This window comes from Mus caroli, unplaced genomic scaffold (genome assembly GCF_978045245.1).
Source record: "Mus caroli unplaced genomic scaffold, Mus_caroli_1 scaffold_2, whole genome shotgun sequence".
In the NCBI taxonomy this organism is placed as follows: domain Eukaryota; kingdom Metazoa; phylum Chordata; class Mammalia; order Rodentia; family Muridae; genus Mus; species Mus caroli.
Window position 1 is genome coordinate 109,139,741 of NW_028227257.1, and position 24,259 is coordinate 109,163,999.

Genomic DNA, 24,259 nt, shown 5'->3' on the forward strand with positions numbered 1-24,259 from the left:
GGACCTCTTCTGGCCTGCAGGTGCACATGCAGATAGGGCACTCATATACATAACATAAAAAATAAATCTTTAAAGAATGTGATTTTTAATCAACTTTTCAAGTTTAATAACTATGGTGGTTTGAATGGCCACCCGGGATCATTTACTTGAATGCTTGGTTCCCTAGTTGGTGGAACTGTTTTAGGAAGAACTAGAAGGCCTTGTTAGAAGATGTGTATCACTGGGGATGAGCTTTAAGGTTGAAGAAGCCTAAACCAGGCAATTTCACTCTCTCTACCTCTACCTTTTATGTAAGATATAAAGCTCTCAGCTACTGCTCCAGTACCATCCCTGCCTGCCATGATCATCATGGACTAATGCTCTGGAACTAAGCAAGCCTCCAATTACACGCATCCTTTTATAAATTGCCTTATTTGATAGTTTCCTGCTGAAAGACTACATTTCTCAGCTTCCCTTGTGGACTACAGAAGTCATTTCTGCCACTATAATGGCATTACTCTGTAGGCACTTTGGCAAACCATACATACTAAGCGACAAAGTGCCCCCTACAGTGAATAAACATAGTCCTGCCTAAGATCAAACCAAACCTTTGTATCTTTTTACAGCTGCCCTTTAATAATCTAACCTATGCTGCCAAAGACCCAGGATAGTAAATCTGAGTCTAAAAATGTCTCAAACCCACAGACAAACCTCCCTGAGTTTCATACAATCCCAGGCTAAGAGCAGGCCAGGTAGGCCCCCTCTTTTCTCCCTAGCAGCCTTTTATCTTCACTCTTTATCCTTTCTCTCTCTCCTTGACATATTCTGAACTATGTGGGGGAACCACACTACATTCAACACCCCCCCACCCACAACATAGTAAAATGCTGGGTCATGGTAATTATGGAGCTAACACAGAGGCACCAAGTTAGGCACTGGGGGGGGGGGGTGTCACTGGAGCTTAATTCACTGGCACTTTTGGTCAAAGGCTTCACTGCTGGAAGAAAGTTTGGCTTTAGAATTCTGAATTCTCCACTGACCTACCATTCAATCAGCTCAGCCAGACAAGAGCCAACAACCTTACACTTGCCCTGCCATGGCTTAATCCTGGAGCTGTATAGGCTGAAACATGACCTTACTTTCTAAGCACATTTGGTCATTTCCAGACTTGGAGGATTTTGTGAGCAACTAGACACTGAACCCTGTCTACACCTTGGTCCTGAGTCCATCCATGGGTTTCAAATTTTCTGTACCAAAAGAAACTCATTTGCCTGTTTGAGGGCTAACTTAAAGGGGACCCAATTAGAACTTAATCTTTCAATGCAAATCTGCCTTCAATATACACTGGAAAATGGCTACCATTCATAATTTTTGATTACCTAAAATGATAGGTAACTCTGTAAGATTGAATGGTAGCTTGGTCCAAGGCCCCTCCCCCATAGAATTCAGTTTACTTTAATCCTTCAAGACTCTAGTTTACAGCCACACCCAGAGTCAGAATGCCTAACACTATATCTGCTGGGCCGCCAAACTTGCATGTCCATAGACCTCTTTTGCTTTATGCTTTTGACCTATTGTGTTTCTGTCTCTCCAAACCTGGAAATTCCTGCTTATATCTCTGACAGCTAAGAGATAAGAGCATTTCAGGTTGTCTGTTTCCATCTTCAGTCGCACACAAACTGAATATGGATATGTACATCACTGGATTCAGCCTACAGTGCTTTACATGTCTTTTGGGTATGTATTGAAACATTGTTTCATGCTGTACTATTCTACTAAAAAAAAAAAAATGGGTTCTAAAACACAGTTTTTACTCACTGTTGAACCCAAAAGTTCAGAACACCCAAGATCCAATTCACAGACCATATGAAGCCTAAGAAGGAAGACCAAAATGTGGATGCTTCGGTGCTTTTTAGAAGGGGGAACAAAATACTCACAGAAGGAAATATGGAGACAACGTATGGAGCAGAGACTGAAGGAAAGGCCATCCAGAGACTGCCCCACCTGAGGATCTACCCCATATACAGCCACCAAACCCAGACACTATTGTGGATGCTGGGAAGTGCTTGCTGATAGAAGCCTGATATGGCTGTCTCCTGAGAGGCTCTATTAAGAGCCTGACAAAGACAGAGGTGGAAGCTCACAGCCAACTATTGGACTGAGCCTGGGGGTTGGAGAAAGAGTCCCCAATGGAGGAGTTAGAGAAGGGACTGAAGGAGCTGAGGGGTTTTGCTGCCCCATGGATGGAGCAACAGTGTTAACTGGCCAGACCTCCCCTTGGAACTCCCAGGGACTGGACCACCAACCAAAGAATACACAGGAAGCAACCCATGGTACTGGCCACATATGTGGCAGAGGATGGCCTTGTTGGACATCAGTGGGAGGAGAGACCCTTGGGCCTGAGGGGGTTTGATGCCCCAGTGTAGGTGAATGCCAGGGCAGGAGGACTGGAGTGGATGGGTCGGGGAGCACCCTCATAGAGCCAGGGGGAGGGGGAAATGGGCGAGGCGGTTTCCAAAGGGGAGACCTGGAAAGGGGAAAATATTTGAAATGTAAATAAAGATAATATCTAATCGAGAAGAGAAGAGAAGAGAAGAGAAGAGAAGAGAAGAGAAGAGAAGAGAAGAGAAGAGAAGAGAAGTTTGGTTCTAGATTTGGGGTTGGGCCCAAATTATCTTTAAAGCTTTTATAAAGCATTGCTAGTATTTTAAAATTTGTAAGTTCACCGAGTGATTTGGGGGTGGGGGGGGCGGTTTCAAGACAGGGTTTCTCTGTGTAGCCCTGGCTGTCCTGGAACTCACTCTGTAGAGCAGGCTGGCCTCGAACTCAGAAATCCGCCTGCCTCTGCCTCCCCAGTGCTGGGATTAAAGGCTTGTGCTGGGATTAAAGGCTTGTGCCACCACGCCCGGCCCGAGTGTGATTTTAAAAGGATGTATAATCTTCATTTGCTGTAACATATCATACATGTAACTTGGATTTAACACTTGTTTTCCTTAGGAAGAGGGTGCCAGATAGCCTCATCTTTGAACACCATGTGGCTGATAATCACATAACCAACCACCAGGTGCCTTGCTGCCATCTTGGTATCCACATGACTTCACCATCTTGGCTAAGCTGACCTTGTGGTAGAAATCAATGAGGCAGCACCCACTAAGCCCTCTGCTTAGCCTTGCAGCTCCCTCCCTTTTATTAGACTAGAGAGGCATCACCAGGCAAAAACCTCCTCTTTATATAAAGATTAATTACTTCTCATGTCTCACATGGACATCCCATTATTATTATGGGATGGATTATAGCTTAATGGATCTCACAGTGTACATCCACATCCTAAATGTCTCAAACAGAGAGGCAAATCACTCTGACCTCAATGTCTCTGGAAGTGACATATGAAGATGCCATGAACAGGAAAACCTTGTACATATAAGTCTCTCAACTGACTAGGATGGGACCTGCAAGCTAGTTTAGTTGGGCATGCCCTTTACCTTGGCATTCAATCCTTCCCCTTAGCAAAAGCTAATTCCCAGATCCATACCCTAACCACCCTGTTCCCTCATTGGTGGCGGATGCTAGATATTCTGTCATCAAACTCACAGCTTTGAAAAGTTATTTAGAATATCCAAGCAGTGTCTTTGACAGTTGGTTTTTGTATTTGTAGACTCACAAACAATTCTATTAAGTGATATCCCAGGCCTTTATACTCTTTAGGAGGGTAAGAATGAAGGCGATTCTCTCCAGCCTGGGCTCACTTGGGATTTTCTGAGACTATTATCTAGCCTGTATGCAGATAAAGAGCTCCAGGGCCAGTGCCTGAACTCCTACCTTAAAGCCCACAAGAAGTATACAAAGCTTTAGCAATGATGCTTGCAGATTATTTTCTAAGAAATTCCAAAAGCCAGTATGTGTTAAAGCTTAATTTGGTTATCTTGCTTTATAACTTATGTCTCTAAACAACCAATCTATTTTTAAACAGAATGATATTAAGAAATATGCTTACTTCCATCAGTACATGGGTAACCTAGAGATCTGACAAATTTGCAGGAGTTGTCTTTAGCCTTGTCAATTCAGTCTATGATTTACTACAGATCTGCTATGACAGCTTTCATCTTTCATCTGTTGGTTCAGTGTATTGAATAAAAATGTTGAGTTTTTTTAAAGGTTCTGTTAATAGAGTTAATTTTAGAGAACTTTGTAAAGTGAATCATTTATTCTCAACAGAGTAGACACTGTCTACTTCCTAAATTGAAAATTAAAAATAACTTTTTTTTTTTTGAGAAATAAAACTTACAATTACACTGTCTCTTGGAATATAGGTATAACAATTTGATGTTAACAAAAATAAGTATTGTCATGTTTTCAAATAGTAGATATGGTCATTTAAGTGAATAATCCCAATTTTACAAATACCTTATCAAATTGTTTCTAACCAAAAATTTTGTTTTACTCAAGATACTGTTTTTTTGTTTGTTAATAATAGCTGCTATTGTTAACATTTGAAATATACAAAGTATATTTGTGTATGTAAAAGCAAGTAGTATCACTTAGGCATTTTCTGTTCAGATTCATTCCTTGGATGTCAACTTTGGTTTTTCGAGACAGGGTTTCTCTGTGTAGCCTGGCTGACCTGGAACTCACTCGGTAGGCCAGGCTGGCCTCAAACTCAAAAATCTGCCTGCCTCTGCCTCCCGAGTGCTGGGATTAAAGGCGTGCGCCACTACTGCCAGGCTAAGTGACTTCTTTCACAAGCTCCCCGGTGCTTGTTCCTTAGGCAGGAGTCTGATGTAAACAAAGAGCTAATATCCTTCCACAGAACTCTTGGTTTGTGGTTCAGTCAGATCTACTATTGCATTTAACTCATTTTAATCTTGATATAAACGTTTTCCTCGTATAACTTTGTTTTGTGTCTCTTAATGTTCCCCACAAATTTATAGATATTCCTCCCTGACTTCTGTTATGGATAGTTGCCAACTTAACTTTTATTATGGCCCCTTGGATGGATCCTCTTCCACTGCTAGTTGTTGCTCCCCTCCCTCATCAACCTCTGGCAGCCTTGAGGAGTTACTGAGAGAGATGCCCCAAACCCCTAAGCAGTTTAGGGAACCTCTAAAAAGGGGAACTAATGGACCATGGGACATCCAACTCATCCCTTTTCTTGCTACTCTGGACATTGTTTTGGAACAAAAACAACTGGACTGAAGCCATTTCTGCATCAATGAACCTTTCTGTCTCACCAGCTCACATTAGCTTAACATCTTTCAGGACCAGCTCAATTCCTTGACTGCTGCAGTACTCCAAAATTAAAAAAGGACTATATCTGACTACTAGAATAGGATTTGTGCTTTCTTCTGTGAGCACACTGCTTCCAAGCTAACAAATCCTAACTAGTTTAAAATGGGGCCTACAGATAGGCACCAGAAACTTTTCAACAATAAGCTTCCTCCTATGTCTTAGGGTTTCTATTGCATATAAACACCATGACCAAAAAGCACGTCAGGGAGAAAAGATTTTATCCAGCTTATACTTCCACAGCATTGTTCATCATTGAAGGAAGTCATGGCAGGACTCAAATAGAGCAGGATCCTGAAGGCAAGAGCTGATGCAGAAGCCATGGAAGAGTGCCACTTAATGTCTTGCTACGCCTAGCTACTTCAACCTACTTTCTTATAGAGCCCATGACCACCAGCCCAGGGATGAAACCACCCACAATGGGCTGGACCCTCCCCCATCAATCACTAAGGAAGAAAATGCTTTACAGCCAAATATTATGGAGACATTTTCTCGGTTGAGGTTCCCTCCCTAACTCTAGTTTGTGTGTCAAGTTGACATGGGACTAACCAGCATATCCTATGTATGGGCTTTTGGTTCCCTCCCAATCTGGCTCATTCCTGTGATCATCTTTTCCTCCTTATCCTCACGCTTATGTTTTACCGTCTTCTAATTATTGTGCTTACTGACCTTCACTCTACCTAAGCAAAATGTTCCACACAAACTCTCCCAAGAGCTTGCCTACCATGACAGTTCCATTTTCTCCTGACACATCTTCAAAAAAGATCTTTTAGATATTGTGGAGAAACTCTGTTAAAAGGGATCTTCGTTGGGCTGGAGAGATGGCTCAGTGGTTAAGAAAACTGGCTGCTCTTCCAAAGGTCCTAAGTTCAATTCCCAGCAACCACACAGTGGCTTGCAACCATCCAATGCCCTCATCTAGTGTAGATGAAAACAGCAACAGTGTACTCATATACATAACTAAATAAATCTTTAACAAGAAAGGGACCTTCATCCCTTTTACCCCAGGCTAGCTACAATTCTATTATTCCTCTTCTTTCTACTGTCCCTTCCCTTTGATGTTCTATAGCTCTCTGCTACTTCAGCTACCTCATTTTGGTGCAACAGGCCTGGCAATGGGACGAGTCACTGTCAACCTAGATCAACTGTGCTCACTTGTCCCACCTCTGTCCCTCCTTACCCCTCAACTTTCCAGGGAGCTCTCAGCTCAACTCTGTAACCAAATCACCTGCTTACAGCCCTCTAATAATTACTTTCCAAGTCGCTTCATGAACACAGGATGGCGCCCATGATGTTAAGACCTGCTGCAACATGACCAGGTACCCCCTCTTTAATGGACCTAGACCTAACCCCTCCAGACAAAAAACATAAAACAAAAAACCCTGCGTTTTTAATATTCTCTCCAGAGTTAGAAATGATAGTTTCCTGCTGAAAGACTTTTATTTCCCAGCTTCCTTTACAGGCTACAGAAGTCATTTCCATTCCTATAAGGGATCACATCCCATCTTCCTCTGTAGACATCTTAGCCATCCACATACAAGGGTAACAAAGTGTCTCCTCACTATGAATAAGAGTCCCAGACTTAGCCTCTTTCCACTGTCTCTAATCATCTAACAGTAGTCATAGAAATCTCTTCACAGCAATAGAAAAGAAACTAAGCCTGAAGTTGGTAACAGGGACTGGAATAATTGCTGTGACAGTCCTAACCATGCTGCTCGTTGGAAGAACATGGACTCTAGGACTCTGACCTAGGAAAGCTGTTCAATGTTGTAAGCAGTACAAAATAGACCATCCTACAAGTGTGGAGAACAGCAGTGCTGAGAGCAATGTAGACTATGAAGGCCCAGCTCACAAGGTCTCAGGAGACCAACCTTAGCAACTTAGCTACAGACCATTCTTGTAATACTGATAAAGAAATATACCTGCATTTTGTCCTTGTCCTTAGAATATGCTGGAGGTAAAATTGAAGAGTTTTGGATTATGGTATTGGCAGAGATTAAGAGAGCCCAGTATTTGCTGTCACATGGTTATTAGTGATCACACAGATTTACAATGATGAAGAGAAAACAGGGCCAAAAAGAAAAATACAAAATGTACAGTTTGAGGAGAAAAAAAAGAGTACCAGGAAATTTAATGTTGGAGCCAAATCCTGTGCTCAAAGAGTTTAGGGGAAATGGATTAAATGGAGTGGTGTCCTGAGGCAAGACCCCACTCAGCTAAGCTTCCAATTTGTTATTCAACAGGGAAAGCATCAAATCAACACTTATGCAAATGTAATGCAGGAAGAGGAGCCAGGACTCAGTCCAAGCAGGCAGCAGACTTAACCACTTCAGTGAAGTGTTCTGACTTCAGCAAGGATACAGGAGTCAAGAAGTTGTGGAAAGGGGTTTTCTCCAAGGCCAAAGAAAGCAGCTGAGGCATGCAGGAGGAGAGTCCCTTCATGGAGGTTCAGAGAGGTCATTGTATGAAGTTACAAAAGTTTAGCTTGGAAGGTGTTGCAACCCTAAATATTGGAGATGCCAGAGCCATGCTGAGGAGAGCTGCGTGCAGGGTGTGGAACCAGTACAGAAATTTGTTGCAGTCAACAAAGCTGGAAAGAGTGGAGATCTGAAGATCCCTTTGACATCAGATGTGTTTTTGGGATTTGGAGTTTGCTCTGCTGGGTTTCAGTTTTGCTTTGGTCCAGTATCTCACTACACCCACCCCTCCTTTTGTAATGCATATTGTGCCACACAGTAAGCTGGGAATGCGTAATTTGCTTTGTTTTATTTTATATTTGCCTTGAGTCTCAGCAGAGACTTTGAACTTTGGCACTTATAAGTGTTAACTGTAAAGGAGGACTATGAGGACTGAATGCATTTTGCATTATGATATATATATATATATATATATATATATATATATATATATATATAATGTATACATATATATATATATATAGCTATATGGGGGTCAGGGAGTGGAGTGTGGTGGTTTGAATGGAAATGGTCCCCATAGGCTCATTTATTTGAATGTTTGGTTCCCAGCTCAAAGACTGTATAGGAAGGATTAGATGTGACCTTGTTGGAGTAGGTTATGTCACTGGGGGGTGGGCTTTGGGGTTTCAAAAGCTCATGCCAGACCTTGCTCTTGCTGACTCTTGCTTGTAGACCAGATAGATGTAAGCTCTCAGCTACTGCTGTAGTGCCATGCTTGCGCACCTGCTGCTATGGTCCCTAACATGATAGTCATGGACTCACCCTATAAAAGTGTAAGCAACCCCCCAATTAAATGCTTTCTCTTATAAACTGCCTTGGTCACAGCATTTCTTCACAGCATAAGAGCTGTAACTAAGACACTACCTAAGGCTAGTCAACTGACAAATGGAGTACTTTCTCCTCTTATATTCTCAAAGATATCAAATCTATAAATATCCCTTTCCTTCCCAGTAATTTTTCCTTGTCTGATATTCTTGGCATCAACAAATGAACATGTTGTCCACCCAGATGGCCCAGTGGTTAAAGTGCTTGCTGCTCTTGAGCACTCTGGCTCCCAGCACCTACACTAGGCTGCTTACAACTGCTTGTAAATTCAGCTCCAGGGACTCCCACACCCTCTTCTAGCCCCTCCATGTGCAGATAGAGACACACAGATACACAGAAACAAAAATATAAAGTGTTTAAAAAATTATCTTATAATAAGATTAGTATCTATCTTACTAGAGTAAGATAGATATAAATTAATAGATATTAATATAAAGCAAGATAAGAAGTTAATGAGGGGACAGAGATGAAGAGATGTTTTTATTACTGGAAAGAGGTGAAATACTTTATAACAAAGAGTTATAAATTCATGGTTGGGGACATTGCTCAGTTGGTAGACTACTTGCCTAAGATGCATGAGGCCCGAGGTTTGAGTCCTAGTACCACAGAAACTGGACATGCCTATAATGCCAGCACTCAAGAGGTGGAGAAAGATCAGGGTCATCCCGAGCTATTACATATCAAGTCTGAGGCCAGCCTACGATGAATAAAACCCATCTTAAAAACAAAATAAATTTTAAAAGTCAACTTTTTAAAAAAGACACAAGTCTTTAACGTCTATACTAGAGTATTTAGCTCAATAATAAATGCAAATTATTAAGAAGCTAACATAAGGCTGGAGAAATGGCTCAGTAACTGAGAACATTTGCTGCTCATGCAGAGGACCTAGGTTCAGTTCCCAGCACCCACATGGTAGCTCACAACCATTTATTTCAGGCAGTCTGACTCTCCTAACCACCAAGGGCACCAGACATACATGGAATGCACATATATGTAGGCAAAACACTCATACTATAAAATACAGAAATCTTAAGAGAAAGAAAATGAAGAAACAAATAAATCACTATAGTGAATTACATAAACAGTGATAACAACCTCTACTTGTTTATTTTTGAGACAGAGTCCCATTATGTAGCCCTCTGCCTCTAAAGTATGCCACCACATCTGACCTCACTTCTATTCAAATAAAGTTCTAGGAATAGGACTGGGCAATATTTTAGTGGTAAAGCATACAGTTAGCTTGTGGAGACCCTAGGTTGAACCCCCAGCACTCAAGGATGAATGTTTTAAAGTTGTAAAATAGGTAAAGCTAATGTGAGTAAAGCAGTCTCCAGCAGCAATCAGCTTTCAGAGGATAAGGCCCCCAGGGAATGCAACAAAGCTCTGCGGGCTATGACACACACTGTCACTATGTCAGAGCAACAAACAGAATGAGCTTATCTAGCACCCAAACCTTGGCCTCTAGATAGTATTCACTGAAAGAATCTAGGGCTCTTGGAAAAATGTTAATTCCAAGACTATGAGGATCCCTCAAAACAAACCAGGTGTGGTCTTGCATGTACTCGTAATCTCAGAGCTGTGGGGAATGGAGCTCTCCACAAGAAGGCCACTGGACTGGCAGTCAGTCTAGTAGAAAAAATAGAGCTCCATGCATAGGGAGAGATCCTGCCTCAAAGGAATAAGGTAAAACATTCAATAAACATCCTCCATCTGTACATACGCATGTGCATGCCACACACGCTTAAACCTCCCCTCACATTCTTCTACTGTAAATAAAAAATAACAAAAAAAAACCCATAGAGAAAAATCAAAATAAATGCTGACAAGGATATGGGGAAATTGAAATTTTGTGCCTTATTTGTAGGAATGAAAAATGGGTATAAAAAAGTAGCTATAGAAACTGTTGACAGTTCCTTTAAAAATTACAAATAGGTCTGTCTGGACATGTAACTCAGCTGGTAGGATGCTTGCCTAGCCTGCATGAGACCCACATGTTTGATCTGCAGCACCATATAACTGAGATGGGATGGTAATCACCTATAATTCCAACACACTGAAGATGGAGACACAAGGATCAGAACTTTTGGGTAGCTCAGCAGCATTTGGTGAGCATGCATAAAGCCTAAAGTTCAATAACTTCCAACCCCTCACACATTCCCTAAACTATAATGAACCAACAATTCCACCTCGGCGTACATAACCAAAATCCAAAGCTAGATTTTTGCAAAGAAGATATTCACACAACTATATTCATTCACAATAGCTGAAAGGTGGAAGCAGCCCAAAGTCTATCAACGGACTGACTAGACAAAGGATGGATGGATGGACACACAGACACACACAAAGATGAATGCTATTAATTCATCTTTAAAGGAATTATGTCATATACTACAATGTGAATAAAACTTGGTAGCATGTTAAATGAAAAATAGTCAAATACTATATGGTTGCACTTTTATGATGTTATCTCAGACAAATTCTAGAAACAGAAAATAAAATGGTAGAGGCTAGAGTCTGGGAGAAATGGATATTTAATAGGCACAGTGTCTTTGTTTGGGTTTTATTGCTATGAAGAGACACCATGACCACAGCAACTCTTATAAAGGAAAACCTTTAATTGGGGCTGGCTTATAGTTACAGTTTAGTCCATTAGAATCATGGCAGGAAGCATGGAAGGAGACAGACTGCACATAGCTTGAGCACAGGAGACCTCAAAGCCCACCCCCACAGTGACACACCTCCTCCAACAAGGCCACACCTCCTCATATTGCTACACATTATGGACAGGGGCCAATTACAGTCTGGCCCCCATAGACTGTTACTCTCCATTAGCATCACGGCAGGAAATATGGTAGTATACACTTTTTGGCTATTGTAAATAACTCACTTTTAAGCATTCATGTATAAATGAACATCTTCGCTTTCCTTGAATAGACACGTAATAAAACTGCTGGCTCATGTAGCTAATTTATGTTTGTTTTTTTAACTAGGGCTGGAGAGATGGCTCAGAGGTTAAGAGCACTGGTCTCTTCCAGAGGTCTTGAGTTCAATTCCCAGCAAACACATGGTGGGAATCTGATGTCCTCTTCTGGTATTCATGAAGATAGAGCACTTATGAACATAAAATACATTTAAAATATTTTCCAAACCAAAGTTGTTATATCATTTTAGATATAACACCAGCAACCCATGAATTTCCACATCCTAACCAACAGCTGTTATTATCATATTTGCAATTTTTAAAAAAAAGATTTATTTATTATATGTAAGTACACTGTAGCTGTCTTCAGACACACCAGAAGAGGGCATCCGATCTCATCATAGATGTTTGTGAGTCACCATGTAGTTTCTAGGATTTGAACTCAAGACCTCCTGAAGAGCAGTCAGTGCTCTTACCAGTCCTGCTCGCTCGGGCCTGAAGATTGATTGATTGACTGATTAATTATATGTAAGTATGAGCACCAGAAGAGAGCATCAGATCTCATTACAGATGGTTGTAAGCCACCATGTGGTTGCTGGGGTTTGAACTCAGGACCTCTGGAAAAACAGTCAGTGCTCTTAACCGCTGAGCCATCTCTCCGTCCCCCTGTTTGCAATTTTTCCCCCCGGAGACAGGTTTCTCTGTATAGCTCTGGCTGTCCCCGAACTCAGAAACCCGCCTGCCTCTGCCTCCCAAGTGCTGGGATTAAAGGCATGTGGCACCACTGCCTGGTGTATTTGCAATTTTTAAGATGAGATCACATATACTTACTGCCACACTATCTTTCCCCTACCCCTTCTACCGCATGAACTTAGAACTGCCTAAAAATCTCCATGTCCAGTCAATGCAGAAAGTACCTGTTACGTAATCGTCTTAACCTCAAGCTGTGTTTCCTATTTTAAAGGCTCTGTTAAATACAGGGCTGCACACACAGAACTCCTCTGAAAGGACATACGCACCTAGTTTCAGCTCGATTGCTGTGTTGGTGTTACACTTGTACTCTGCTAGTTTCTTCTCCACGGCACTCTTATACTCCACCAGAAATTTCTCCAAGGCTAGAAACGAATAAAGCACAGCAAGAGGATTCTACTACACACAGCACAGACGTTCCATTCTAAGTGACAAGTTGGGCAGTGTAAAAACGACTTTCTCAAAGGACATCTAAAAAAAATGATCTCAGGAATCCTGAAGGGTAAGGAGACCCAGAGTGTGCCCTGAACCAGGGCAGGACAGCACCGCGCTCGCTCAGAAGTTGGCTGGGAGGGAGGTGGGCAGGGCCCTGGAGAGGATCAGCTGGCGGGAACTGGACCTGATGGGTTACATTAGGGCGACAGTGAGCAAAGGGGAACGAGGGGGTGAAAGGCCCCGAGGCAGACCGCGCTCCACCAGACCAAACTGCGCGCCTTGCCTGAGCTCAAGGCCCGGGCTGCCCACGGGAGGCGCCGAGCGTCAGCACCGGGGGCGGGGGCGCCGAGCGCGGCCCACCGGGAGCCAGTCCCCGACCCTCAGTGCCTCGCGGAAGGGAGAGGCCTTCTGGAACCTCGGCTAGAGCCCGAAAGTTCCAGGCGGCCACTGTCACGGCCGCCTCCACGTTCTTCCCCAGAAGCACCCGCCTCCTCCCCTTGCTAAACTTTTCCCGGGAACTTACCCGCCATTTCCGAGCTCCGAGCGCCCGCAGCTGAGGAAGGACAAATCAACCCGCGCGCTCCCGGGCCGGAAGTGACCGCAAGGACTTACGCGTTTTCCCCGCCCATCCTCGGCGAGCCGCGAACCAATGAGAGGGAGAAGGTCCAGGCGCGCAGCGGCGGAAGTGCCTCAGGAGGCGGGGCTAGCACCGTGAGAAGGCGCCCGCGGTTGCCTAGCCACCGCACGTGAGGATACCCTCACCCCAAGTCTTTGGCGTCCTAGCCCTTGCTGGCCCCTAGAGACTTGCTTAGAAATTAATGTGAATTCTCAGACTGCTTAAGGCGATTGTACCTCCCATCTTTTGGCCCAAACTCAAGTTTTTCTGTGGGGGTTTCATTTCGAAGTTTTTAAACTTTTTGATTCAACTTTGCCATAACCCATTTTAAAAGGTTCCTCTGAATTTTATTCGTATTTTGGAGCTGGGTGTCCAACTTAGAGTCATACTTATGGTAGACAAAAGGCTCTGCCACTAACCCATTATATACTTTCTTTGTGCTCTCACATTGAAAAATAGTACCATATTAAAGAACTCAGGGACCCAAAATGGAAGACTCCCGAAAGCTGTGCTCTGATCACATGCTCGCGTGTACAACTATTAAAATTTAGAAATATACCTGCTTTTGCTCTTAAGTTTTCTGGACAACCATTTAGCTCACCAAAAGTGGTTACTAACACTACCTCAAGTGGCTTGATTTAGTTGGACTTTTATGAGGTCCTAGTGGCTTGAACTACATCATAGGATGCTACCCATTTTTAATCATGGACCTTATTATTTAGTTGCTGTTGGATTTTTTTTTTTTCTCCCAGAGGATAATTTGCTATTTACCTCTACGATGGTATTCAAACACCAGACTCCCTGGTGTCAACACATTTGCTGATACGCTTTAAAATGATGCATGCCGTCTGGAAAGTTGATCTTTGGTGTATCAGGGTTCTCTAGAAAAGAAGGAACCAATGGAATGAACATATATTAAAAGATGACTTACCACCTTGGCTTACATGGTACACTTGGAAAGGCCAGACAGTGTTTGTCTCACAGCAAATGCTGAAAACCTGGTGGTCAGTCCTCAAAGATAGGAGCCTCAGCCCAATCTGTCTGTGAAGACCTGAGGGATTCCTGGAGAACTGTTGGGTCTCTGCCTATCAAGGTTCTAATATCAGTGCTTGAGAAGGCTAGGCTGACTCCATGACAGGCTTCAAATTGGCAGTTAAAGAGGTTAGGCCTAAATCTCTTACCAAGACCTGGGCAAGTCCAGGCAAGTCCAGGCCTCAGAAGCCGGCCCGCCACCTGTCTGGCCACCTGTCTGGCCCAAGGCAAGGACAATGGGTCAGCAGCAGTTTCCAGGCCTCCCCCAACAAGTTTACAGCCTCCCTACCCAGGCAATGGAATGTCAGTAGAGATGGACCCAACAGATTATCATAGAGGTCACCTACCCCAGAACTCCCTCACGTGCTTTAAATCAGGCTTGTGAGCTCACTTGGGTGTCTCTCTACCTGGGTCATGGGAGACCCAGCTTGCTATACCTCTGCAGAATTCAACACTCTTTGTGGTTACATACTATTGGAGTCCAGGGTGACATTCTTCAGCAAATCATGGACCCTTACACACCAGAAAGGTCAATGAACTCTCCAGTGAGAATGAAGGTTAAGGAGGCAAGTTAGCAAATCTTTCTTTCTACCTTTTACCTGGGCCATTACCAGAAGGTGCTGCCCACACTTAGGGTGAGTCTTCTCTCATCAATTAAGGTGATCAAGACAATCCCCAGCAAACATGCTCACACTAATATATGTTTGTGTGTGTCATATATGTATGTGTTATGTAGTATATATGCATATATGTATATATATGTAATACATATATGCATGTATTTGTGTATATAAACATTTATATGTGTGTATTTTGTTCTATGCCATGGTGACAGTTAAAACTAACCATCACATGTGGTGAAATAGTCTAGAATTAATATGCTTTCTAGTATTAGAGATAAAAAAATATAGCTAGAGTGATAGATTGTGCCTAAACTCATTGCACCTGGGAGTCTGAGGCAGGAACAGCACTCATCAGTTTGTGGTTAACCTGAACTTTGATTGAGAAGAATCTGCCAAAAGAAGAGGTGGAAAGCGAAAGGGAAGAAGAGGATAAGGACCAACAGCACATACCTATAACACCCCAAACTCGGGGCATAGAGGCAGGAATTCAGGTTATTCTTGGCCACTGAAGGTTGAGGCCAGCTGGGCTATGTGAGATCTGTCGAGAGAGAGTGAGAGAGAGAGAGAGAGAGAGACAGAGAGACAGAGAGACAGAGAGACAGAGACAGAGACAGAGACAGAGAGGTGGTGGGGCTGGCAATTGAGGGAGGAAAAGAGAAAGGAGTCGGCCCAAGGTCAATTGCCAAGCTCATCTTCAGTTTACTCCAAAGTCTTGAAGAGCCCAATCCTCCAGATACTCAGGCCTGGTATTTATGTGTTAGCTATCTAAAAATGCCCTTTAAGATTAGAAGCCGGGCGTGGTGGCGCACGCCTTTAATCCCAGCCCTCGGGAGGCAGAGGCAGGTGGATTTCTGAGTTCGAGGCCAGCCTGGTCTACAAAGTGAGTTCCAGGACAGCCAGGGCTATACAGAGAAACCCTGTCTCGAAAAACCAAAAAAAAAAAAAAAAAAAAAAAAAAAAAGATTAGAATAGGCAGCAAGAACACTGAGGCCCTGCTCTTTAAACTCATACATATAGGATTACAGTCATAGTGTTCAGATAGGAATATGAAGTCAATGCTACTAATGATTGATCAGAAAGGGAAACAGGACCAGTGAGGTGGGTCAGAGGTGAAAGCACCTGCTGCCCAGCCTGACAACCTGAATTTGATGCCCAGGCCCCACATAGTGGAAAGAGAGAACTCATCCTCCTATAGGTTGTCCTCTGACCTCTTTATAAGTGCTGTAAAACACACTCTCTCTCTCTCTCTCTCTCTCACACACACAAATAAATACCCAATAAATAAAACACAAATAAATATAATTTTAAAAAATTGAAAGAAAAAATATTTGTTCAAAATGGCAAGGTTTATCATTTTCTTTTTTTTTAAGATTTATTTTTATTTTATGTATGTTAGTACACTATAGCTGTTGCTGTCTTCAGACATACCAGAAGAGGGCATCAGATTCCTTTACAGATGGTTGTGAGCCACCATGTGGTTGCTGGGAATTGAACTCAGGACCTCTGGAAGAGCAGCCAGTGCTCTTAACCACTGAGCCATCTCTCCAGCCCCAGCTTATCATTTTCCAGATGTCCTTATCTGTAGCTAAGCAATCATGACTCTTGTAAGAAGTACGATGAGCTTGTTTGATCTAGGGTGACGAGAATTACTATGAAGGACTGAGGAGCCGAGGCTACAGTTCTAACTGATCCTCATTGTCGAACTGTTTACCCACACTTTCTAAATGTCTCAGAATATGTGCTTAGATGCAGTTTATCTCAGAAACAAAAAACATCTTCTTTCAGGAAGGTGATAATAAAAATAATCAAACATGCTGGGCATAGTGGTACATGCCTTTAATTCCAGCACTCAAGCCCAAGGCAGTGCCTCTTTGTGAGTCTGAGGCCAGCCTGGTCTACAGAGTGAGTTCCAGGACAGCCAGGAGTTTCAAGAGAGAGCCTCTCTCTCTCTCTCTCTCTCTCTCTCTATATATATATATATATATATATATATATATATGCATATATATATATCAAAAATTTTAAAAGCATTTTCCTGTTTTATAGCGGAGTTTCCCCTTTTCCTTGGTATTCATATATTATCTTGTACTAAAGAGGATTTGAGAATGTGATTGGTACAACCGCAGAATGAGTTTTTACAAACGGCTTATGGTGTTCTGCTGTATGTGATTAAGACAGTAGAGCTATGTGGAATGTTCAATGCCCTACGAGTCCAGTTCTACTACTGTTTCATGGTTGACTTTGCCTTTTTTTACTCTGCAGAGATAATAACACCTTCCCAGGCATAAAACTGAGTTATTTGTAAAGATCAAATAAACATTGGCATGCTGTGTGCATAGGAACTGGTGACAAGATAGCAGGAAATCTAGCATGAAAGATCGGAAAAGGGCATTTCCTTCTTGCATGCATATGTATTGTGTGTGTGAAGTGTGTGTGTGTGTGTGTGTGTGTGTGTGTGTGTGTGTGAAGTGTGTGTGTGTGTGTGTGTGTGTGTAGGCATGCTCGTGCCATGGCTCACATGCAATGATCAGAAGGTAATTGTGGGTATTAGCCCTTGCTTTCTACCTTATTTTGAATAGAATCCCCCACTCTGTCTTTGTCTCTCTCCCTCACACTCTCATTCATACTGTGTACAGCAGGTTAGTTATCTCTGCCTCCCATTTCACCATAGGAACACTGAGATTACAGGCATCATAGGTACTGCACCCTACATTCCAGGGACATGAACTCAGATGCTTAAACTTGTCAGGCAAGTACTTTTACATACCCGAGAATTGCCCCAGCCCAAAGGCACTTCTGTCTTCAGAGTAAAAGGCCATATGACACTGTAAGGAATTAACTACCAACTATATATCTGCTACGGGTTGAGTGTATATAGACCAGTCAGATTCATCATCCTGTCTTGAAATCTGTAGAAAGAATTTTGTTGTTATGGTTGTTTGTTTTTCAAGATTGGTTTTCCCTGTGTAGACCTAGAAAGGGAGGCTTTATATCAAAATAAGGCTGTCCTGGAACTAGCTCTGTAGATCAGGCTGGCCTCAGACTCAAAGAGATTCACCTGCCTCTCTGCCTTCCAAGTGCTGGGATAAAGACATGCATCACTGCCCGGCAGAATTTGTAAATAGTTTAGTATAGAATATATGGTCAGAAGAGAGTGAGTATAGACTGGAGTGACAGCTCAGTAAAGTGCTTGCATTGGAAGCATCAGGATCTGAGTTCAATCCCATAGAACCAACACACACAAAGGCCAAGCTGTAATCCCAAAGCAGGGATGGCAGAAAGGCAGATTCCCTGGGACTCCATGCCAATCAGCCCAGCCTATCTGGGCCAATGAGAGACCCTATCTCCAAACCAAGGTGGATGGCAAACCCAATGTTGTCTTTTGGTATGGAAAGCCAAGGAAGTCTGGAGCAAATATGTAAAGAACAAATGAAATCCTGTAGTGTAGTGACATTAACAGGGCCACGTCAAGGACCAGAGCCTTGGACCCATAAGTAATTGGCAAAGCTTCTATACCTGCTATAAGACTAGCTAACCAGTTATGACTGTGCTATATACATAACAAACACAATGAGATTCTGGTGTGCAGTAGAAGTTGGTGCCACTCTGTCAGAGTACTCACTGCCCACCTGACCCCAGCTTTTCTGTATTTCTGTTTGTCCTTTCTTCATTCTCTTGATGGCCCTAGTCTGGTTTCTAGGACCAAGGCATGCTGGATGTAGCATTTTGGCCTTCATACTCAATGCATAGCCACATATGGGGACACACACATACTACAAAAAAGAAGGAAGATAGGCTGAGGCGATGACTCAATGGGTAATAATGTTTGCCATGCAATCATAAGGACTTGAGTTCGAATCTCCAGAGTCTGGGTTCTCAAGATAGAAGAAGTTGTTCTTCTATCTTGAGTATCTGTAATCCCAGCACTCTTACAATGATACAGGAAGAATACACAGGTCATTTTGGATGCTTGAGGGCCAGCTAGCCTGGTAATGCAGAGTAAAAACTATCTCATACAAGGTAGAGGGTGAGAACTGACACCAAAGTTGTCCTCTAATCCACACATTCACCCATATTCAGGCATACATATTACACACACACACACACACACACACACACACACACAAAGTGGGTGTAGGAAACCCTCAGATCTAACAATAGCTAATATTTTTGGAGATAATAATTAGATTTGCTTTAAGTTGGCAGTGCTATTGAGGGTTGGAGTTACAAGTCTCAGTTTGGGAACAATTATTCAGGAATCTCTTTCCACACAGATGACTTCTAAATGCAAGAGAAGAAAGAAAATAAAAACAGACTAGCTCCTATTGGAAACTATTGTGGGAGAAGAAAAGGAATATGAGTGTTAGAAAAAACTTAAAGGCATTGCAAACTGCTGACATGTGGATGTTCCGGTCCTTCCTTTTTTTGGTCTCATGGTCTACACAGGTGGACATGGCCTCCTAAGTATCCTTAGCGGGTCTGAAACCCACTATGTTGAGTGGGCTGGCCTCAAACTCACAGAACTCTGCCAGCCTCTGCCCTCCTCCTTTTTATGGTTCCTCTGCCTTAAGATTCAGCCACCTGGCATCAGTTAGTTCAGTGTTCTGTTCCCAAGTCTGTTCCTTAAATAGTGAACAGAAACTAACTTTTTTTTTTTGAAACAAGTTTTCATGTAGCCCAGGTTGGCTTAAAATTCACTATGTAGCCAAGGATAATCTTGAATGTTTTATCTTTCCGAGTCTATTTCCCAAGTGCAGAGATTATAAAAAACATGCACTACTGCGCCTGATTTAAATTAGTGGAAACAATAGGAATTCCTTCTGAAATTTAAAAATAATTAAGACTTAGCCGGGCATGGTGGTGCACGCCTTTAATCCCAGCACTCCGGAGGCAGAGGCAGGCAGATTTCTGAGTTTGAGGCCAGCCTGGTCTACAAAGTGAGTTCCAGGACAGCCAGGGCTATACAGAGAAACCCTGTCTCGAAAAACCAAAAAGCAAAATAAATTAATAACAATAATAATAATTAAGACTTATTTGAAGTGGAAACGTAAGGGTTCTCTGTAAGTTGGTTGGATGGTGTTTTGCTGGAGCAAACACAAGAAGGAAAGTTTTGTTAAAGTAGACACTGGTGAAAGGCTAAGGCAAACTCGTGAAGGAACGTTTCACTGAAGCAGACACAGGAGAAAGGATATTCTGCTAAAGCAAGCACGTGAAAGGACACATGATGAAGGATTCTTTGCTAACGACATGCATGTATTGGTCTGTCTTACATTTGTAGTTGAGCCTCATTTGTCAGGACTCCATAGTGAGAAACCACACCAAAATAAAAAAAAAAACAAAACAAAACAAAACAAAAAACAAAAAAACTTCTGTAGGTGTGCTGAAGTTTCTTGCTGCTTCTGCAGACTGGGCTTATTGGGAGAGTGATGTCATCTGAGACAGACTCTCATGCCAAGGCAAGACATGTGGACGACACATGATGTTTGGAGAGCGTATAAAAGACTCAATAGACAGTGATAGAGGCTGAGCTAGGCTTTCTGGTACAGCTAGCTATGCAAAGCTTGTAGGTCTCTGGTCTTTCATGATCTTTGCTTTTCTGACAGAGGCACAGCCTAGAACTTCTCCCTCTAGGTCCCTCCTGCTGACTCATGCTGAGGCTGATGCCTAGCTGTCTCTGCAAGGTAGTGCCGCCACCACTGCAGATTCATGTTTGCCATCCCTACCCTACTGAACTGGACTGCTGGTGTATCTGTGAAGTATTTGCGAGCGTACTGAGCTAGCCTGGGAGCTGAACTGCCGATTTCCAGACAACACAGAGTTGCTCCAAACAACCCTTCTAAACAGGTCCACTTCCCGTGTATCGTTTCTTCCCCGCTACCTCTGGTGGGGTGGGCTAAAAGGGAGGTTAAAGTGTTTAAGAACAGGCCGGGCAGTGGTGGTGTACACCTTTAATCCCAGCACTTGGGAGGCAGAGGCAGGTAAATTTCTGAGTTCAAGGCCAGCCTGGTCTACAGAGGGAGTTCCAGGACAGCCAGGGCTACACAGAGAAACCCTGTCTCGAAAAACAAACAAACAAACAAAAGTTAGTGTTTAAAACCATCATTAAAAATAGGTTTGAAAAATTAAAGTTACACCTATTTTTATGTGTATGAATGGTTTGCCTTCTTGTATGTACATGCACTGTGTGTATGTATACCTGATGTCTCCAGAAGCCAGAAGAGGGAGTCAGCTCCCCTGGAACTGGCATTAGTGGTGTTTGGGTAATTGGTACAGTGGGTTGAGGCCCTAAGGGAGTCAAGGAGTGGTGCTGGTACAATGGATCTTGGTACTACACACAGAGAGTCAAGGAACAATGGTGGTTGTGCAGTGGACCTAACAATCTTGTCCCCCTTATCTCTGGGTTCCTAACAGCAGGAATGAGACCATGTATCCCCATGTATCCACATTTCTCCGCAAATGGCATCAGCTGTGGTCATGCCGTTTCTCCACAGTTTTGTTTCCCCACGCTTGGCTTCACTGAGGCCAGCTCACTCTAGGACCCACTGCTCTGACTTATTAAGGGAAGTCTGCTTGTCACAGAAGAGTTCCCTCTCTTCCTGACTTGTCCTCAGGTTAACTGTGAATCAGGACCCTCTCTACTCTCAAGTTATATACTTTTTGTGTTAGTCAAAGTTCCCTAGAGGAATGGGACCGATAGAAATGGTATATAAGAGGGGACTGTGTTGGGCTGTTTTAGGTCAACTTGACAAAACTGAAGTCATCTAAGAGGAGAAATCTCAATTAAGAAAATACCTCTATAAGACTGAGCCATAGGCAAGCCTGTAGAGTATCTTCTTAATTAGTGATTGATGTATAAGGGCCTGGCCCATTGTGGGCTATGCCATCCCTGGGCAGGTGGTCCTAGGTTTTATAAGGAAGCAGGCTGAGCAAACCACTGGGAACAAACCAGTAAGCAGCACCCCTACATAGCCCCTGCATCAGCTCCTGTCTCCAGGTTCCTGCCCTATTTGAGTTCCTATACTGGTTTCCTTCAATGACGGACTATAGTACAGAAGTATAAGGCAAATAAACCCTTTCCTCCCCAGTTTGTTTGATGATGATGATTCATTCCAGCAACAGAAACCCTAACTAGACAGGAACTTACTGGGGTGGTATACTCAATAGGGAATGGAACGCCAACAATGGCCCTCTGTACTTTAGAGAAGCTGATAACCCAGATGTCCACGAAGCCGGAGGCCTTAGTAGTCCCGTTCTGGTGCTGAAAGACTGGATAATTTCTAAAGATCTACTTTTCTTTTCTTTTTTTTTTTTTTTTTTTTTTTTTTGGTTTTTCAAGACAGGGTTTCTCAGTAGCCCTGGCTGTCCTGGAACTCACTTTGTAGACCAGGCTGGCCTCGAACTCAGAAATCTGCCTGTCTCTGCCTCCCAAGTGCTGGGATTAAAGGCGTGCACCACCACGCCCGGTTTATTTTTCTTATTAGATATTTTCTCTATTTACATTTCAAATTACCTTTCCGGATTTCCCCTCTGAAGGCGCCCTCCCCCGCCACCTTCCCCCTGCTCACCAACCCACCCACTCCCGCTTCCTGGCCCTGGCATTCCCCTACACTCGGGCATAGAGCCTTCACAGGACCAAGGGCCTGTCCTCTTATTGATGTCTGACTATGCCATCCTCTGCTACATATGCAGCTGGAACCATGGGTCCCTCCATGTGTACTCTTTGGTTGGTGGTTTAGTCCCTGGGAGCTCTGGGGGTACTGGTTAGTTAATATTGTTGTTCCTCCTATGGGGCTGCAAACTCCTTCAACTCCTTGGGTCCTTTCTCTAGCTCCTTCATTGGGGACCCTGTGCTCAGTAGATCTACTAACCTTTAGTCTAGGTCAGAAAGATAAAGAACCTTTGGAGAATTTTTAACTTGTCAAGTTGTGCTAAATAAACACTCTGGAAAGAACATTTTACAAAGGAGACTTCTCATTCAAATGTTACAAAAGATACCATAAAACATTGGAATTGGAAGGGCTGGGGAGACATCTCCAAATGCTTGTTGCTTGAGCATGACAACCTGACTGATCCCTAGAGTTCATGTTAAAAAAAAAATAGCCATGCATTGATATAACCTCATTATTGGAGGGCAGAGATGGGCAGATAGCTGGAACTCACTGGCTAGCCAGCCTAGCCAAAATTTCAGGTTTAGTGAGAGATCCTGTCTCAAGTGAATAAGGGAGAGAAAGAGAGAGAGAAAAAGAGAGAGAGAGAGAGAACACTTAATACCCTCCTCTGGTTCCTGCAGGCACACACATTCCAACTCCCCCCCACCCCCCGCCAAACACCCACAGGTACACAACACACACACATACACATGTGCCCACACATATACAACCCATACATCCACACTGAGGGAACACTAGTCTGCCTCGTTGAAATACTAGAGTGTTAATTTTTGAAAAACAGTGAGCAATAACAACAAAACCCCAAACACCCACAATTTATATGTTCACAGAGGGTAGGCAAGAAGCCCTCATCCAATATAGGTTTACAAAGAGCAGTCATCAACTTAACTTACTTAAACATTAAATAAGTAAATAGCAGGAAGGAGTAAAATAGAGGGTTTGTTTAGCTGTCTGATTAGTGCTGACCTCACATGCAACTGTGATTCAGAGATAACTCAATTATCTGGACTCTGCTTTGTCCAAAAGATTCATATTAGTGTGTACACTTATACTTGCCATGAATATGTGATTTCAAATTTCTGATTCGTTATCATATAATAAACTAGGTGTAGCTTTTACTTTTCTGTGGCCAGGTTATTAAGAAATAAGCTGAAGCTGGATAGAGGTAGAACTCAGAAATTTTTTCTTTTTCTCCTGGAGATACTGTCTCAGCACTGAACTTTATACCTGGACCCCTTCCAGAAACACACCCTGTAGACTTCACAGTTTTCCAGTTTTTAAAGTTATTTAAACTCTAGCCAAGACTAATTTAAAACTTGGTTGTTTTGAAACATCTCCCATTGTTAAGAGTATTGGCTGCTCTTGAAGAGGAACCTGGTTCAATTCCCAGCACCACACAATCATCAGTAACTCTATTCCCGGGAGATCCCATGCCCTCTTCTGTTCTCCACAGGCAGGCAAAGCACTCATATACATTAAATAAAAACAAAACAAAACAAAACAAAAAAAACCCAAAACAACAACAACAAAAAAACAAAGAAAGAGCAAGTTTGTTGGGCAGGAGGGAGGCATGGAGGTGCTGGAGCAAGACCACAGGCTGGTGACGGAGGCTGCAGACCTTCCCTGTGCTTGCACTGTTCCTACAACAG

The 24,259-nt window shown here is 42.9% G+C and overlaps 1 protein-coding gene across 1 annotated transcript in view; it reads right to left on the bottom strand.

The window, feature by feature from the left end:
• Hat1 (histone acetyltransferase 1) overlaps positions 1–13,288 on the bottom strand; it is a 46,348-nt gene extending 33,060 nt beyond the window's left edge. Inside the window, exons 1-2 of the mRNA XM_021155531.3 lie at positions 13,193–13,288; positions 12,504–12,599 (exon numbers count right to left, since the gene is read on the bottom strand). Coding sequence (XP_021011190.1) covers positions 12,504–12,599; positions 13,193–13,199 — 103 coding nt within the window. The 5' untranslated portion in view covers positions 13,200–13,288. The remainder of the gene's footprint in view (positions 1–12,503; positions 12,600–13,192) is intronic.
• Between the last annotated feature and the right edge of the window lie 10,971 nt (positions 13,289–24,259).